General features: G+C 44.7%; 1 protein-coding gene across 1 annotated transcript in view; it reads left to right on the top strand.

The window, feature by feature from the left end:
• The first annotated feature begins 270 nt into the window (after positions 1 to 270).
• Positions 271 to 18,790, top strand: part of srbd1 (S1 RNA binding domain 1) — a 50,872-nt gene continuing 32,352 nt past the window's right edge. The window contains 14 exon segments of the mRNA XM_035531812.1: positions 271 to 748; positions 920 to 1,199; positions 1,392 to 1,643; positions 1,936 to 2,102; positions 2,525 to 2,642; positions 2,780 to 2,918; positions 3,772 to 3,868; positions 4,353 to 4,518; positions 9,693 to 9,796; positions 10,715 to 10,840; positions 10,961 to 11,007; positions 11,010 to 11,099; positions 12,845 to 12,935; positions 13,282 to 13,389. Coding sequence (XP_035387705.1) covers positions 690 to 748; positions 920 to 1,199; positions 1,392 to 1,643; positions 1,936 to 2,102; positions 2,525 to 2,642; positions 2,780 to 2,918; positions 3,772 to 3,868; positions 4,353 to 4,518; positions 9,693 to 9,796; positions 10,715 to 10,840; positions 10,961 to 11,007; positions 11,010 to 11,099; positions 12,845 to 12,935; positions 13,282 to 13,389 — 1,844 coding nt within the window. The 5' untranslated portion in view covers positions 271 to 689.

Genomic DNA, 18,790 nt, shown 5'->3' with positions numbered 1-18,790 from the left:
TGAATTCCCCACTCATATAAATGTCACGTCACAGATTCAATAAAATAAGCTTAAAAACAGAGCTATTTTATAATAAAAGTAAATAAGAAAAGGCTGAATTAGTAGGATCGAATATGTATGGGCAATATATGGGTATAGAGAACAATAATACTGTGGTCCTCATGAGCATCAACATTCATGGCTTAAGCCTTTTAAGCCAGAGCCGTTATAGTAACGACTTTGGCTAAACATAGGCGTTGAAAACTTTTATTTTGAAAAAGTCAGGTCCGATATGCTTTCCGTGTTCATTCATTGAAATGTAGCAGCACGTAACAATACGTAAGAAACGCTAGAGAGAAAAATCACTTACTAGGTATATGTATGAAGAAAGAAAATGAAACTACAGTTTATGATGTGGACGTTTCATTATATTTTAGGATGACAGCGTCCTAGCTAGTATCTTATCTCAAAAGCGAGATATTTAGCTAGCTAACGCTAGCTGGCTAGCGAATGTCGTTTACGCGCTACATTTGAACAGACAACACTAAGAACAAGGTAGCCAGTTCTGCAACTGTAATTACAAATAGCTAGGTCTGATCTAGCTTCTATTTTTCAAGTTTAATTTGGCCTTTGGATAGTCAGTGAATTCTAGCCAGCTACTAGCTAGCTAATCTTTTTAGTTTTGGTGTAAGTTTGAGGTACATGATAACATGATTCGGAGGAAGCTAACGGCAAAGGTTTATAAGGAACCAGCTACAGAAGATGAACTGTAAGTGTTGTCTTCCTCGGCGGGCACTCACGTAAAGTCATTTTTTTCTGGGAGTTATGAGACTCAAAGAGTCTTCTGGCTAAACCGTAGTATAACAAAAATAATATCACGTTACTAGCTGGTCATTTGAACGTAGGTGAAAAAGCTCTAAGCTCACACGCGTGTCCGCAGGTCAGGCAGTGCACCAAGCGAGGACGAGCCTGAGGAATGGCTGCCAGAACCGAAGAAGCAAAAAGGAAGCGTCAAGGGAAAGGATGGAGCAGTTGAGAAGAAACCGGCTACTAAACGAGTAGCCAAGCCCAAAGAGGCTAAACCGAAAACCGCAAGAAAGCCTAGAGCGCCAAGGGCCCTAAAGGTAAAGGAGGTTGGAAATGAGGGGAAAGAAGACGACAAAAACGATGCCCTCTTTCATCAGGGCGAATCAGTGCAACCTCTGAGAGTTAAGGAGGAGGTAAGCCTTTGTCTTCCACTGTGTGAAGTGAAAGGATTAAATACTCAGACCCCCTAAAAAACTCGCTTGAAGCTAAGACATAAGATTCTTTGTGTTACAAAAAAAAAAAAAATTATATATATATTTATATATATTTATATAACTCTATGGACCATTTCTGACATTTCTGACACTGCCAATTGTGTCTTTCAGAGGCAGTCCATTAGCATGGACAAGGCATTTAGTGACAGTATGGCCACGACAGGGCCTACACTGGCTGAGGAGCAGTCATCTAGTAAACAGCTCTTTAAGGTTAAAAAGGAAGAGCCAGAGGATGACTTCACCTTTGATGAACCAGTGCAGAAAAAGCAGAAGACCACAAGTGCACCTCAAGGCAGACCGATCAAGCTGAAGTCTGGGAATTCTTTAGGGGAAGAACTGCAGATGAACTGGGATCCAGTTCAGGTGGGATTTTGCATCAAGTCTGGAATGATCTGTGGTTCTGTAATCCTTTTTCCTTGCTGCTTGCCATTCATTAATAACAGGTAACCACTGGAAAATCTTTCTTTAATGAGCATGAATGGAAATGGGTATTATTTATGGGTATAATCAGCCATAATTACACATTTAAAAACATTACAAATATTTGGATTTCAAACATTGTAAAAAAATCTTATCCGCAACTTGGCTCAATAGCACTGATGATGTATGGCATTTGTGGAGATTCTAAAAGTCTTGTATGCTTGACATTTAACAGGTTTTAGCTGAGAAGACAGGTGTGGAGCAGTGGGTTTGTGGGAACGTTGCTCAGCTCCTGCAGGAGGAGAACACTATCCCATTCATAGTGCGCTACAGGAAAGAGCTGATCAATCACATGGATGCGGATGCCGTGAGAGATGTGCAGCTGGCCCTCGAGGAGCTTTGGTGGGTGAGCTGAGGGTGTGGAAGCATAGTCATGACTGCCTGAGGGGTTTTCCCTCTTTTAGAATAGTGAAATGGGTCATAAATCAGAGTGTAAATTAAGGTGCTGGAAACCATGCAATGCAGGCTGAACTGGTGAAAATGAATCGTTTGCTTACGTTTTAATAATCTCTATGGCCTAATGTTTTTCAAAGAGAATATTGTTGATGCTGGAGCTAAGCAGTAGATGGCAGTGGAGTCTGCGTTATGCGTGACAGATGTTCAGTGGTGGTGTAGCTCAGTGGTTATGGTACTTGACTTGTAATCGGAAGGTAGCTGCTTCAAACCACCCCTGCCCCCTGAGCACTCGACTATGACTCAGTCATAATTGTAAGTCGCTGTGGATAAACGCATCAGCTAAATGCTGTGAATGTCCTGTGTGTTAGCTCCGTGGCAAAGAAGACTCAGTCCATAATCCAAACACTGAAGAAGGAGGGGGTTCTGACCTCGGAGCTGGAGCAGGCTCTGAAGAACTGCAGAAGCGCTGATGAGCAGGACCATGTGGTCAGCACACACACAGCACAACACACAGCTTCTCTTGCCAACCTGCACTTGCTTTATCGTGAGCCGTTTCTGATCCATGAAGGACTTTGGTAAAATAATCCTCTTTTATGAAATAATAGCACTTGTGCTGTCTCTAGTATGCGCCCTACAAGAAGGGCAGTAAGTTGTCGAAGGCCCGCCGTGCAAAGCAGCTAGGTCTGGAGCCCGCAGCCGTGGGGCTGCTGCAGTCACCCGGAACGCTGGAGCTGCACTCCTGGATAAAGCCCAACACTGATGGTACGCCGCATTCAGGGCACGCACGCGTTCCAACCGCTTGACGAGTTACGGTCCTCGGCTGCTCGTATTTTGATCGCCCTCTGTTATTTTCAGCTGTCTTCATGTTTTGCTGACCCTGATGAGTACTGGTGCATGTATCACAGTTTAATAGTGTTTTTTAGAGTTTAAATAAGTCTGCTCTTATACTTGAAATATGTAGAGATTACAGACTTCTAAAATGTACAGGGGTATGATTTTTGCCTAAATATGTCCTCTGTCACATTTTGTCAGCGTCCAGTAATAGTCTGCCAATATAGATGGGCTCAACTTTCCCTGGTGCCGCTTTTCCATACTATACATATGCGAGCATACTGGTTGCAAAAAAAAGTATGTGATAGAGAAATTCTGAAAGCATATTTGCATTCAGTGTGCAAAATACATGGGACAGCACGGGGCAAAATCTTTGTCCCAAACTCTTAACCAGTGTTATTTTTCATTTAACTCCACTTCAATTAGCAAGTTTATAATGAAATTTGGCCACTAGAGGGCAGCAATTAATTTGCCATGAACCTTTCTAGAGCATGAGATTAAAAAATATCCATATTGTACGGTATTCATACAGTACTCACACCAATGAAATGTGATATTACACCTGAGTGTTCATGGAAGAAATAGCATTGTGAAGTGCCGAAGTCTTCTAGTCATAACTCTGGTGATTTGGCATTGTCCTACATTTGAACCGACTGTTCTTCCTCGTACACAGAAGTGAATGCTGTGGCTTGCTAGGTTCCTGCAATGCAGTATCTCTGTGTGTGTGTGTGTGTGTGTGTGTGTGTGTGTGTGTTTGTGGGTGGGTGGGTGGTGGGATTTACAGGGCTGTCCACTATTGAGGAGATAGCCACAGGAGTGGAGCAGATCCTGGCTGACATGGTTGCTAAAGATCGCGAGACCCTGAACTACATCCGATCAGTGTGAGACATGCGTCTACTTTCACTGAACACTTTATAAGAAACGTCTAACTCGTAGGCACGCCTTATAAGTGCACAGATGGAAGGGTTCAGTTTTCAAGACCTTAATCAGTTGCCTTTCTAACTACAGTGCTGCTGTTGGCTGGATATTTCTGTCTCGCAGGCCACTCTAAACAAAATAGTCACTGATGTGTGTTACAGGTTGCAGACCTCTGCTGCGCCTGATACACACATGCTAATGACACACTCGCTACTATGTTACTGCTATGTCATAGTTATTGCTTAGTGAAGAATGGTCCCCCACTCCAACAGTATATGCTGTATGTGGTCTTGTGGTCAGAAACCGACTGTTGATGAATGGTGCACAGGGTGTCGGACCAAGGAGATGGCATGACGCGGGCTTCTGGCTGTTACTCTACCTGATCTTTCTTGGTCTGTGCAAATGAGTGCAAACGAACATGCGTGCATGTGGATGTCCTCTTGGCAGGTGCGACAGGAGTGACGTGACGATCCAGTCGGCATTGTCTAAAACGGCTATCAAAGAGCAGCAGCAGCAGCAGCAGCAGCCACACGCTAGCAATCCTAAAGACATCTCGAAGTTCAGCCTGTACCACGACTTCACCTGCAGCGTGCAGCGGATCCAGCACCACCAGGTACGCACGGAGCCGCAGACAGTGTGGGGCCGTGGTCGGACGGATCCTGGTGCGATTGCACCGGCAGTTTGGTTTTGTTAGAGGACGTGTGAACGCTTCCTTTCGAACTCTGGCGCGCACTAAATGGCATAGACACTACTTTACACACACACACACACACACACACACACACACGCACATTTCACCACTTTGCCCTACACAGCGTCATCCTGTGACACTGTGACATCTCCCCAGGTCCACAGTGCCTCTCTGCTCCTGTCAGTGGGGTTTAATGGTACTTCTGCAGAGGGCCTCCTCGTTCCACAGGCCCCCTGGCTCCTAGGCCACATGTCACAGTGGCTCTGTCATCCTTTAATCCCTCTTTCAGCCCCATCCCTCTCTCCTCGGGTCCTTCCCCCTCTCCCCTTCCCAGCATATGTGGCACGTCCCCATCCACGTGCGTTTGGATTAGGCTCCAAGATCGACAGACGTTCCTCCCCGGCGACGGCTGCTCCGGGGCGGAGGGAGGGAGAGAGAGAGAGAGAGAGAGAGAGAGAGAGAGAGAGAGAGAGAGAGAGTGCGGGAGGAGGTGAGTCATGTGAGTGAGCGAGGTGAGCGAGCAAACGAGCGGCGGACGGCTCATCTCCTCTGAAGCGTTCAGTACGGCCGCCGTTGTGGATCTGGCGACGCAGGCCGTCAGTGTTGATTTAATCTGCTTGTGACGTGAGCCGTCACACTGGCAAAACTGAAGCATTTCCTGGCTTTTTTAGTTAGTGACCAGGGTTGGAAGTGTGGTCACGAGAGGCATGCGGGCTCACATGTACTTGCTTGTTTGATTTAGCGCATCAGACGTGAGCGCGTTGGTACCAGATTTGTGTGTGTGTGCTTGTGTGTGTTGGTGCCTGTAGTAGTGAGTGCATTTGTGTATTTCTCTATTTCTTGGTGAAAACCAAGTGCTCTCATATGTTTTGTAAAATGTACAGATTTGCTGATTCTCCATTAAGAGTGGGTTTATATGAAGCACACCAGAAGAGTTTAGGTCCCATCAGACTGAGCAGTGGACTATAGTGGGACTTCATACTAGTTTGAATTTTTTAACTTGAATCTGAAAATGATGATTTAAAGAAAATTGCATAATAATGTGGCCTGTAAACAATTGTAATATTTTATGTTGTTGTTTTATGATTACAGGCATTTATATATGAATTGAGTATATAAAATTATATATGAATTGAGTATATAAAATTAAGAAGAAGCTTGCTTAAAATGTCAAATTCCCTAAAGGATTGCTTAGTTACATGTACCAGGTATTTGACGCGTCCTGTTCAGAAATTAAACTAGATCTCGTTGCCTTTAGAATTTTAGGAAAATTCTGCCCACAAAACTCAAGTTTATTTTATATCCCTAAAATTCAAAAATATAAAATATTTGATTTTTTTTATATATATATATATATATATATATATATATATATATATATATATATACACACACACACACACACCTATACACATATATGTATATGTATATATATGTATGTCTGTGTGTGTGTATATGTATATGTAAAAGAATCAAATTAAATATAACAAATGTTATATTACAATGATATAAATATATTTTTTAATGTGAACCACAAATCCCACCGAATTCTGTTATGATGTACATTTTCTTTGGAAACCATAAAATCTTTAGTATCCAGGTTTTAGAAGAAAGGGTAAACATGGTAGTTTTCTTCTTGAGCAGAGCCTTCTTTGGGAACTCAGACGAGAATTAGTCCTGACCACTCTCAGAGCCTGAGAACTGTTATCGGTCTTTTGTTTTTGGGACATTTATCCTTAAGAGTTTTAGAGGGCCCTAATCTGGGACCATGTGGCAAACGGTGCAAACGGGAGTGCAGATGTTTAAAGGGGTGGCTTGTGCCGAGAGCCAATTACATTTTCCATCTGTGCCCCATTTAGCGGTGCATGTCCGTATGCCGCGCTTCTCACTCCGTCTCGGCAGCCCTTAGATACTTGCTGCCTTTTGGGGCTTGCTTTTCTCAGTTTGTGTAGGCGGCTCTAATTGGTTCAAAGCTGTGCTATTTTTATCTGACGCTAGCATTAAGAGATGAATTAATTCAAATGACCCGCTGATGCATTTTCTGCTCTCCCTTCCCACAAAGGCTTGAGTACTGCATACAGCTTCATATTCCTTCTTGCTGACTGCCATGCTGTTGGAAAAATATTGCCAGATCCACGTGCAAGTCCCTCTGGATAGGCAGATCTATAAATGACATTGTTTCTTGCTGCTTAAACTGTTTCGAATCTGTGACAGATAAATAAATGCAAACAATTATTTTTTTCTCCGATTCCCTTTGTATAAAACAGTCGTATTTATTTCACTGTGGTGCGGGAAGGCCCGTGGTGGTGTGTGTTCCGTGTGTGAAAGCCCGTAATAAGGACAGGCTTCTGTTTTCACTCACGCCTTCCTGCTGCTCTTTTCCGTGGCCGCTCCTTCACCCTGTTTGAAAAGCAAATATTGAATCGCAATCTCTCAGCCTTTAGAATAATATTCATTCCTGTAGCTTACATTCCTCATATTTTTCCAATTATTATTTCATTAGAATTAAAGAACACGATATGCTGAATATTCAGCCTCTCTTCCTGCTCTGCGGCACTAAAATTCCATATTGTGGTCTTTCCGATGGCTTTTGAAAATGGACTTGGACGCTGCATTTAGTCTTTTATGCAACGGATAACAATCTGTCTAAAGCTGGATGAAGTTTTAAATTGTTTTAGACATCCAGAGAAATGTGTCGGTATTTTCTTTTCTCTGCCTTCTTTACTTTGTAAAACACCCAGAGATCTTTAGTTAAAATTATTTCAAATCGTGTTAACGTGATATTGTAACGTGATATTGCCCTTTACCAAATTGGAGTGAATGGACATTTTTGCAATGCAGTTTTGCACTAGGAACTGACTGCAGTTCTCTGGCATCGCAGACGTGTGTAAATGGGATAGAAGAATGTGAACTCTGCAGTAATGTTCACGAGTGTGTGGCCGTTACCTTGTAAAAGACCATTTTCATGCTTCACTCAGAGTCTGCAATAGAGATGACTACAGTTTAAAGCATTACAGGAACAGGACATCGCCATCAGTGGCTTATAAACCTCTTAAGGTTGTGGTGTTCTCTCTGTATGTATTAGCTGCCGTGTGTTCTTTTGTGTGTCTAGTGTGTTTTTGTTGCTATGGCAAGACCTGTCTCAGTTTAGGTGATATGTTTTCATCAAATGTAGTAGAGGTTTTGCCCAGAGCATGCATATATGTACAATGTTTTATCTCCTACTGAGATGGCTTTTTTTCGTTCAGTGTTGTAGCCAAGGGATTTCCTGTTTTTGGATACAACCATTTTCCATGTCTCTTATGCTTTCTGTCACGCTGACACGCACCTTTTCCAGAGTCTTAACACTAACCACAAATGCACCTCAGCGCTTGGTGTCCCCGCTCTGTAACTTTACGTGGTCTGCTGCTTCGCAGCTGAGTTGCTGTGGTTTCTTTTTAAGCCCTTTAAATTCCCAATAATTCCACTCGCAGTTCATTGTGGAATATGTAGGAAGGGAGACATTTCATGAACTGACTTGTTGCAACAGTACCAACCAATTCCAGTACTACACTCAGTGAATTCAGGTAGTTCTTTAGAATGAGACATTCTTTCCCAAATGTTTGTAAAGGCAGACTGCATGGCTGGGGGCTTCATTTTATATACCTGTGGCAATAGGTCTGAATGAAACACCCGAATTCAAAGAGATGTGTCCCAATACTTTTGTCCATATACGGTAGCTTTTAAGAACAATGTATGTAAACGTTACTGGACAGTGTTGCGCTCATAACCAGCTGGAAGTCAGTCAAGAGTGACTTGGGTGAAACGTTGATGTCCTCCATGTCTTCGTGCAAAACTTGAAATGTGATGAACATCACATGACAAAACAGCTGCCTCACGGTGATAAAATGCCAAATACACAAATCCAATTTTCATCATTTTTCTGGGTGCATTAATTCACACCCTGATAAGGCCATTGGCTGTTCAGTAACGCGAGGGGTATGTAGCCGTGTGTGTGTGTGTGTGTGTGTGTGTGTGTGGCTGGCTTTTGTCAGCTTTGCTCTTCCGCTTCAGGTCCGGATTGATGGCTCTGCTTTTTTCCCCTTCCTTACAAAAGGTTTTCCTCTGAAAAGGTCAGACACACAAAATTATTTGCTTAACCGCATGTCACTTTCCCTTACAAGAGCAGCTGGGGGAAAAGTGAGAGAGGCAGGTGGCTTTTCCTACAGGACATTGCTGTGCGTGCGCGAGCGCCCTCATGGGTTTGTTTCCACAGAAAGCAGGCGGGACCGCCGCAGGCGTGGCCGGCGTAGGCGGGGTGCTACAGCTCCAGGCAGGGCCGGCGTAGGCGGGGTGCTACAGCTCCAGGCAGGGCTGGCGTAGGCGGGGTCGGCGTAGGCGGGGCGCTACAGCTCCAGGCAGGGCTGGCGTAGGCGGGGTCGGCGTAGGCGGGGCGCTACAGCTCCAGGCAGGGCTGGCGTAGGCGGGGTCGGCGTAGGCGGGGCGCTACAGCTCCAGGCAGGGCTGGCGTAGGCGGGGTCGGCGTAGGCGGGGCACTACAGCTCCAGGCAGGGCTGGCATAGGCGGGGGTCGGCGTAGGCGGGGCGCTACAGCTCCAGGCAGGGCCGGCGTAGGCGGGGCGCTACAGCTCCAGGCAGGGCTGGCGTAGGCGGGGTCGGCGTAGGCGGGGCGCTACAGCTCCAGGCAGGGCCGGCGTAGGCGGGGCGCTACAGCTCCAGGCAGGGCCGACGTATGCTGGGGCCGGCGTAGGCGGGGCGCTACAGCTCCAGGCAGGGCTGGCGTATGCGGGGTCGGCGTAGGCGGGGCCGGCGTAAGCGGGGCGCTACAGCTCCAGGCAGGGCTGGCGTAGGCGGGGTCGGCGTAGGCGGGGCGCTACAGCTCCAGGCAGGGCCGGCGTATGCGGGGCGCTACAGCTCCAGGCAGGGCTGGCGTAGGCGGGGTCGGCGTAGGCGGGGCGCTACAGCTCCAGGCAGGGCCGGCGTATGCGGGGCCGGCGTAGGCGGGGCGCTACAGCTCCAGGCAGGGCTGGCGTAGGCGGGGCGCTACAGCTCCAGGCCTCCTGTCGGGCGTCTCTACAGGTCACCCTCTTGTTACAGACACTGGCCATTAACCGAGGGGAGAATCTGAAGATTCTGACAGTCAAGGTGAACATCCCCGACTGGGTGAAGACCGACTTCTGTAGGTGGTGCGTCAACGTCAGGTTAGTTTTCCACCCTGCCAGTACACCCGCAAACACACACACACACACACCTTCCTTTTATCTCTTTCTATGGCTGTTTGAATGCTAAAGCTTGATAAGTTAGTGTTGGGGGTGATGGATTATTCCGGTAGATTTCAGCCCCACACTTTCATGTTGTGTGCTTGTTCTTGTTTTATTTCTATTACCTGCTGTTATGGTTGTGTTTACAAAAACATTCTCTCTGTAGCTTACCTCTCTAACATGTCACATTGAAATTTGCGCTCTACATGTCCTTTTTTTTTTACCGAAAGGAAAATGCTATAACGCATGTTTACAAATCAAGACAGAATTATTTGAGATAATTGTTCCATTAATCTGGGAACACCTGTCATGCTGACCCCCAAAATAGACGGGGTATACTTCAGATGGCATTTATTCACAAATAAAGACTGTAAAATTCAACGCAAATGTCACGTTTTTTAATGTCCAGTTTTGTAAAATTTTGTTTTGTGAATTCATTCATAAAATGGTCATAAGCAGAATTCAGTTTCTTTGAAAAATTATGAAAAAGTTTTTTTCTCAATATCATAAAAAACTATATATTTTTTATATTCTAATTATTTTGTTTAGGTTTTTTTTTTCACAAAAATAGAAATGGAGTTTTCACACAAGTTAAACACCGCTCTTTAATAATGTAAATAATGCTTTAATAATAATAATTATTATAATAATAATAATTGTAATAATAATAATAATTGTTTTCACTGATGATGTGTTTAGTTACAAAGATTTTCATAGAAATCCTGATCCCATGCAGGTAGAATTCTGGACCTGTATGATTTGTAAAGCTATACTATTACAAATGTGCGCTGGTAGGGAGCGCACGTTTCTTTATTCTGAGAGTAAGTATTTTTGGTGGGTGTTGTGTGCATTGTGTAGGTGGAGGCCAAAGGGTTTTGCGCAACAGACGCTAATGAAGGTTTTAAGGGCCGCTGTGGAAGACTCCTATAAAAGACTCCTAACGCCACTGCTCAGCCGAGCATACAGGTCTGGACTCGAGCTTTTGTGACCCTTTCTAGTCAGTCCCAGAGAGGGAATTTGGAGAGCGGCCCTTTCCGAATACTTGTGCTCTCTCTCTCTCTCGCTCTCTCTCTCTTTGTCTCAGGACCAAAGCTGACCCACAAGCGCAGAGAAGGAGTCTGTCTCCATGTTCGTGCGGAACCTGCGGCAGCGCTACTTCTGTGCCCTGTGCGTGGCCGCGCCATCATGGGAGTGGACCCCGGATACCGGCACGGATGCAAACTAGCAATCCTGTCTCCCATCAGTAAGAGCCCGTTACACCACAGAGCTCTGCCTCCCCGAACTGCATGTAGGTTCGGCACGCCGACTCGGCCGTCGGATGGTGTCAGCCTGATGGAAGATGCCGGTGACTGGCCGTCGCGGGTTGTGACGTGCAGTCTTGGCTCTGGTTTGGTCCTCATCTTTGTTACCGTATGAGATTTTTATGGAAGTGAGGACTTCAAACTCGGCATACTCGTCGTAAGAAGCCTGCATCTTGAGCAAGCAGCGTGTTTCTTTTGAGTCGTTTTGCAGAACGTACACACGTGTCTTTCCTCAGCTGTAGTCTGTTCGGTGTGTTCGAGTGTAAATACACACAGGCGATGACAGCACTCATCAGTCGCTCACAGCTGGCATTAGTTCTTCAGGCTTTACAGATACAGTGTGAAATAAGGAGCTTCCCCTCTCTGTGGAAATCTTCAGCCCTTGGCTGGAGTTTATGTGCAAGGAGTGAAAATTTCCTTTCCCGAGAAACAGGACCAAAACATCCTATTTCTTTTGAAACATTTGAACTACACTGCAGATCTTACTACAGTGTAGTTCTTCTCCAAATAAAGAATATCTAATGACAACTAATCAAGTTTAATAAAATACAGTACACAATTATATGTTGCTAATAAGGCAAATGTTTATCTTTTTGTTTGTAAAGCGAAATGCTTTAGAGGTCTGTAGATCATGTGATCTCACATGAGCTGATCTGGTCATTTAAAATGATTATTTTAAAAGATTATTGCCACTAATGCAATATAAGGTTTTATTGAAAAACAATCAGATGTAAAATTCCTACTTATTACAAATGTTCTTCTAATGACAAAAAAAGTTTTAAAATTATCATTGTACCCAAGCTGAGGTTTGGTTTTTTGGTTTTTTGGAGTTCATTAAAGAGATTTCCCCTGTACCCTGTGAAAGCTGCTGTCTGATCTACAGGTGTGAGAGGGATGCCCAATGTGCCCTCTCTGTCTGATCTCTAGGTGTGAGAGGGATGCCCAATGTGCCCTCTCTGTCTGATCTCTAGGTGTGAGAGGGATGCCCAATGTGCCCTCTCTGTCTGATCTCTAGGTGTGAGAGGGATGCCCAATGTGCCCTCTCTGTCTGATCTACAGGTTTGAGAGGGATGCCCAATGTGCCCTCTCTGTCTGATCTCTAGGTTTGAGAGGGATGCCCAATGTGCCCTCTCTGTCTGATCTCTAGGTGTGAGAGGGATGCCCAATGTGCCCTCTCTGTCTGATCTACAGGTGTGAGAGGGATGCCCAATGTGCCCTCTCTGTCTGATCTACAGGTTTGAGCCAAGGCTCCACACTGGGCATCACATGCGCCCTCCTCACAGGCAGCTGATCAGCCTGGCGGGCGTGTCAGGTGGCAATGCTGTGCTTTGCCCTCTGCCCTGCAGCAGCCATCTACACCATCTCCCCCCCCCCCCCCGCGCCAACTCAGCTTGGTTGTCACAGGTTGCTGGTATCTGGTCAGACAACTTGTTCTTCTGTCTCTGCATCTCCCCAGCGGACAGCAGACAGGCTGGGCTGTCTCCTGGAGGGGGTTTGGGATGGAGGGGGCAGTATCTTAAAAATGGATGAGAAATAGAAAATGATACAAGAGTCGAAAGGCCCTGAAGTTTTTAGCTGTGAATACACAAGTTACTGTGAGAGAACCTGTGGCTTTGAATTTTTGCTGCTAATTTTGTCACAAACCCAAGTGCTCCTTGCGCCTGTCTTCTTTTGTGTGTATTTGCAGGTCAGATCCTACACACAGATGTAGTATACTTGCATGGATCGAACAGGAACAGAGAAGCTGACAAATTGCGCCACCTCATGCTTCAATATAGGTACTGTAATTCTGAAAAAGTGATAAATGCAGACGTCAACTTGCTTAAAAACGAACCTGAGCGTCTGATTTGGTTACTTTTGAACAATTTGTTTCCACCTAATGTAACATGGGACACAGTTGCACTGCTTTCTTTATAAAGACATTTTTCAGGTTTTTGTTCCTCTAAGCAATTGTTTGTGTCAGCAGCATCATATATTAATGGTCATGCAATCTAAATTAACAGATCCGCTTTTACAAAAAGTACAGAGTGTAGCGACTGTGAGGTAACAGTTTAGTTGAAATCTCTCAGGGATTTATGAAGACGCTTCTTTTTTTCTTTTCCTGACATGCCTCTTCTAACCCAGCTGCCAGACCATTGTCATAGGAAATGGAACTGCATGCCGGGAGACAGAGGCCTTCTTCGCTGACCTCATTAAATGCGGTTTCTTCAAGCCTTTAGAAGTTTCCTACTGGTAAGCCTGCAAACGTGTCGCATGCCCTCCATGAACAGCGATCCGACGTCCTTTCGGTTGTTTGCGCTGAGCGTGTGGCAGGTGGGAGCTGGTGCCGGAGAGTAGATGCAGCACTTGAGCAAAGCTGAGGACCTTCCTCTGTTTGTGTTAAATTCGTGTTAGAATCTAAGTGTAATTACAGCTTGAACTTTGGAAGCGCTTGAGTAATAAAACCCTCAGAGGTAAGAAAATAGCAACTGTGAAACGAGCGAGGGGGGAAAGGATGGGAACCGGAGTCGCCCTTGGAATGTGGAGCCCTTGTGGGTTTTAAATGGTATCTGGACCTTGTTGACTGCCTCTAATTAAAATCAGACATTTCTTGCCATCCTTCAAGCCAAACTGGTCCATCGCACTCTCATCCAACTCAAATATGAACTAGATCTGGGATCGTCCCTTTCTCCATCTAGCAAGACTTGTGTTTGTTGACTTTTGGTGGGGACTGGAAGCCTGCCCAGAACCGCTCTGAAGTGGCCGTTTATGGAGTGCCGCGAAGGCGGTTTTTCAGTATAGCGCCCCACGTCCCTGAGTGCAGCTCGCATGGGTTGCCAGGTCTGCCTCAGTAACGCTCAGCGAAGCGTGACGCGTCAAAACCGACATTCAGAGCACTCCATGAGAGGATCCGTTTCAACCTCCATTCTAAAATGGAAGTGGAAGGTTTGAGATCTACACATAATGAGCACTGCGGCTCCTGACGGGCGTTGGGCACCGCACGCGTTCAGCCAGTTTCCGGTGCTAGTGCTCACAGCCAAGTGTTACTGAAAGCAAAGTGCTAGTTGGTAGAAATCGTCCAGATTGATTTTCTTATTTAAGAACCATGTGCTGATATTTAAGGCTGCTGCTGTTTCAGCTTCTCAGAGAGTTGGGGTCAAGAACCCAAAAGTGTGGTGTAGATTTTCTCCAAAAATATTGAAAAGGTGTCTGTAATAATATGTAATCTGAAATCTATATTTCAATAAACTTGAGAATTTCATAGGGATGAAGAGCAGTACTTACTTTCTCAGGGCGGTATCTCGTATTGAGAATCTGTGTGTGATGCATTTGAAAAGAGCAGGTTTGCCTTTTCTGACAGCTTTATTCATAATCATGTAATTCCCATGCAAGTGTTTAATTCTGTGGCCTGTCTGCAAGGATATGGTTTTATTTCTTTCTTAATGTAAGTTAGTTCATCAGAAAGTGGTTTGTATTTGGGATTGTATCAGCAGTGTATCAGCTGACGAGACGTGTTGTTTTGAAGTTCAACCAAAATTCTGGGTTCTCGGGGATCTGAAATAAACAGATCACCATTTCTTCAGTTCATGTTCACAGGGTTTTAATTCTCTGGGCTTAATCAAATATATGTGTTTTGAAAGGATTACGATAGTATAAGCACATAGAGTTTATGAGTTTGTTCTCTGCAGATTCTGTTTTTTTCCTTGGGTCATAAGATTGTAACTTGAGCTACCCAGGGAAAGATCATATATGCTGAAAGACCTTTCAGTGCTGGTGACTAAATCACTTTACAGTGGTTCTGCATGTCTCAGAATGGCCAGAGATCAGGCAACTCAATTAACAAAGCCATTAAAATGATACGATAAACTGCTTCACCGTTTTCCCACGATAGCATATATCACCACCCCCAACCAGCAGAAATTGACATCAAATGGTCTACTGCAGCAGATTCCTAGAGACTGGATAGCATCAGAATTGTAAGCTAGTGGTCTGTCCTGACATGATTAATGGACTGATAACTGACGAGATTTGGCACAAGCTTCACTTTTCTGCAGTGATCATGGATTGGCTATTGTTGTCGGATATCATTGCCTTGATGATTTGTAGCGGTTTGTGCTGAATTTTCCTGCATGGGGAAACGTTTGGGCTGAACTTGCTATAGGGCCAGGCCAAGCTTGGCTTACTCCTTCAGGGAAATTAATGGAAAACTTTTTTGGGGGGTTCTATAGTCTTGCTATTGATAAATTGTAAGTACCTAAATTGAGTTATTTAGCAAAAGGCTACACAGTTTGTTAAATAAGTAAAACTCAACTCAGTTCGGAAATCTTTTCTTTTATTGTTTTGAAGGTGTTTGACGCATCGCTTTGACAAGTGTATACTGACTGTGCTGGTTATATTTAGGAGAGCGTTCTTTAAGAGCGCTCCATGTAAAAGAACAAGTGCCCCCACATTGTGCCAGTTGACTAAACCGCTGGGCTCCTTCACGCCGTCTGCTTTCTGTCTCGCCACACTCGCAGCCTGATGTAAAGCCCTCCCGGTAGCCCCCTGACCCCTCCCCCTTCTTCCTCTCTTTCTGCCTGGACGCTCCTGTGCAGTGACAGCAGTGGGTGATGGGAAGCCTGAGGCAGCCTGAACTCAGCCGCTGCCCACTGTTCCTTTCCTTTTTTTTGCCACTGCTTAATACTTACATGTCCCATGGAAATGATTGTTAACGTTATCCAAAAAAGATTATTCAGATACAAATATTTCTTTCTCTGCCTGACACATCCTGATTCCTTAGGCTTCCATTTTATGTTGTAGCACCTCCCCGGTAAACTGACATCGCACTACGTATTAGCACCACTTGTTTGGCGTCAGAGAAGCATTAACTTGTTGAGTATAAAGTTGCTAGCTAGGCTTGAGTTCAAGCAGTATTTAATTTATCTGTTTTCCTGTTGGTCCCCTTTATATATTTTTTTTCCATCTTTGTCTAGTTCATATGAGTCTAGATGTTAAGATCAGTGAGAATGCAACACCCTTTTGTCCTGAAAACCAGCACCAGGACAGCTGGTACAACAGAAAAACTGCACCAAACCAAGAAGCTGTTTATTTTCTGTGATTTCACCTTTTCTAAGGTTTAGACAGATGCTGATAATGGGTAACATTTTGCCTGAAAACATTGCAGATGCTTCCCAAACCTTGTTTACCAAGGTCCAAGCCCTTCTTGGCTAGCTTGAGAACTTGAGAACCTGTCTTCTCTTTAACACTGTTTGTAACGTTTCACTGGTGTAAATTAACCAATCTGCATCACAGAGTTTGTGCCGATTGTGAAGGAACCATGATGTTTTCAGGCTTCAAACAGGCTTCACACTCCATATCTCTATTACTTGATAGTAAGACCATAATAGTTTCAAAACGAGTATATATGTTAGGCGCTACCTTTGGGCTCATTACATGCCAACAAATACAAAATTAACATTTTATTGACCTAATGAGTAACATTGACCTACTGTATTCACTGAAGAGTTCTTGCACTGTTTTTGCAGCAGTTCCTACTCCTTTGGCTTTTGTGGCGCCCTCCTGTGGCCAGACTCTTTTTACCACCGGCTCTCCTTATTCATGCAGGCAGCTTTAGACCTGTTTGGATGTGTGGAAATATCATGACCTAATTTAATTAAACATTAAAGTTTGTTCCGTTTAGACTAGGCTCTTTAGGAGCGTAGAAAGGAATTTTCCATGGTCAGGCACATTTGTATACGTGTTGCTTCAGAGTGACCCATGAAAGAGTCTTTCATCAGTTTTCTTAGGAGCAGGCAGTTGCGACTTTGCCGTCACTGTTTCATCATTCACAAATGCCTTCTCATAGCCGTGTTTTCCTTCTCAAAAGGAAGTTGCTTAGGTGCTTCTGATCATTTGAAAACTGATTTTAGTTCGCAGTGTAAGCAGTGGTAATCCAGTACTAACTGGTAGAGCCTCTCGTTGGTAGAATAATATCAACCTGAGTTCCCTTCAGCTGTTATCTTTGAAATGTATTTTATCATACATGTTTGCTATGTGTGGTGAAACATATAAATTATTTATATCATACCACATATAAATGAGGTGTCATTTGTCCTGTGTTCCAGACTACCTGTTAGCATGATTGTCAGGTTTTTTTTTTTTAAATGTAGGGGTGAAATGTTTGAATAAATGTTTTGTTTTGTTTTTTTAATAGCTGAATTAATAGATGTTTTATAGCTTTAAATTAATTTTAGAGCTGTTATACTTGTCAAGTACAGTAGTTGTTGCTTTGTCCGATGAACTAAAGTGTCAGTGTAGCTCTGACTGCTGCTGTTTTCTGGTGCTGGCTGTGGCGCTTGCCCACGAGGGCAGAGATGACGTGTATCCTGGGCTGATGGCACCAGCTGATCACATCAGTCTGCCTGTCAGGCCGGTGGTCCTGATGCAGAGCCAGCCTGGTCAGCGATGTAGGCGGCTACCAACAAGCAGTGACTGCCCGTTTCCCCGGGGCTGTCCTGCCACCAGCCGGCCTGTCAGTGACCGTCAGCCTCAGTTACCGTGGGGACGAGGAGGCACACCCGTACTGTCCAGCGCTCTCCAGTCCCCGTCTGCTTCCTGCTCCGACAAGTCTTCGTTGTTCTCTCTTTTCTCTCTTGCTTGAGATTTCTTTCAGTGTATTCTTCAAAGTTATCACTTGCTGTTTTATATGTGTTTAGGTTCTCGGTGTGGTATCTGGCAGATTTGTCGAAATGCACAACAGTGTGTTGTAGCGTTTGGAAGCATAAAGAGCCCTGAGCAGCTCTCGCAGACAGCATTAGAGATCAAGTCACGTAGAAAGGGGTGACACTGTGCTTATCTTTAACTGTGTGGCATTATAAGTAGTGGAAAGACTTTGGTTTGGTATGGGTGGAAACGTAACTACACCTTCAGAGGAAACTTATTGACACTCTGTGTATTGTTTTTCTAGTCTCTCTGACTTTTTGAAGCTGCTGCTGTTTCCGGTGATGCTGACTGTAAAGATGCTGCTCTTTAGTTTGGTGCGGTACTTTCATTTTGTCCTTGGCCATAGTCTGTCTTAAGGTAATTAATGTTCTTGGATGCTGGCCCGCTCTTGGCGAAATGAGATCAGTCTTGGCTGCAGGGACTTGGATGATGAATATTTGACGTCACGGGAATTAGTCGGTAGAACTGTGGAGGTTTCTGGGTAGGGTGATTAGGACAGTGAGGGACGGCGGATAATTAGAGTCACGATCCTGGAGCTGTAGGCTCAGTGAGGGCTAGACGTCTGAATTGGAAAGGACAGCCAAGTACAGAGGTTCCTCAGAGAACTGGTTTGAGTTCTTATTAGCCTGCAAACCATACTGCTCGTTTCTTCTTGAGACTTCCTCTGGAGTTCCTTCAGTATTTTTGTGGTTGTTGTTGTTGTTGTTGTTGTTATTTTCTGTCATACAAACTTCAGATTTATTTAGATAATAGTACATGTACAGAACAGTTCTGTTGTGAGTTGCCTCTGGTTCTTGCTGAGTGTTCCTGAGCATGTGCGCAGATCAGGGTCAGCAGTCGCTTTAAACCTCGCAGCCCCTGAGACCGAGGTGCCAAATCCCCGTTTGTCAGTTTCCCTCTAACGTGTTCTCGTGATTTCATAATGACTTGAAGCACTTCCCACCAATTACAG

This window comes from Electrophorus electricus, chromosome 11 (genome assembly GCF_013358815.1).
Source record: "Electrophorus electricus isolate fEleEle1 chromosome 11, fEleEle1.pri, whole genome shotgun sequence".
Taxonomy (NCBI): domain Eukaryota; kingdom Metazoa; phylum Chordata; class Actinopteri; order Gymnotiformes; family Gymnotidae; genus Electrophorus; species Electrophorus electricus.
This window is presented reverse-complemented; position numbering and strand designations above follow the sequence as displayed.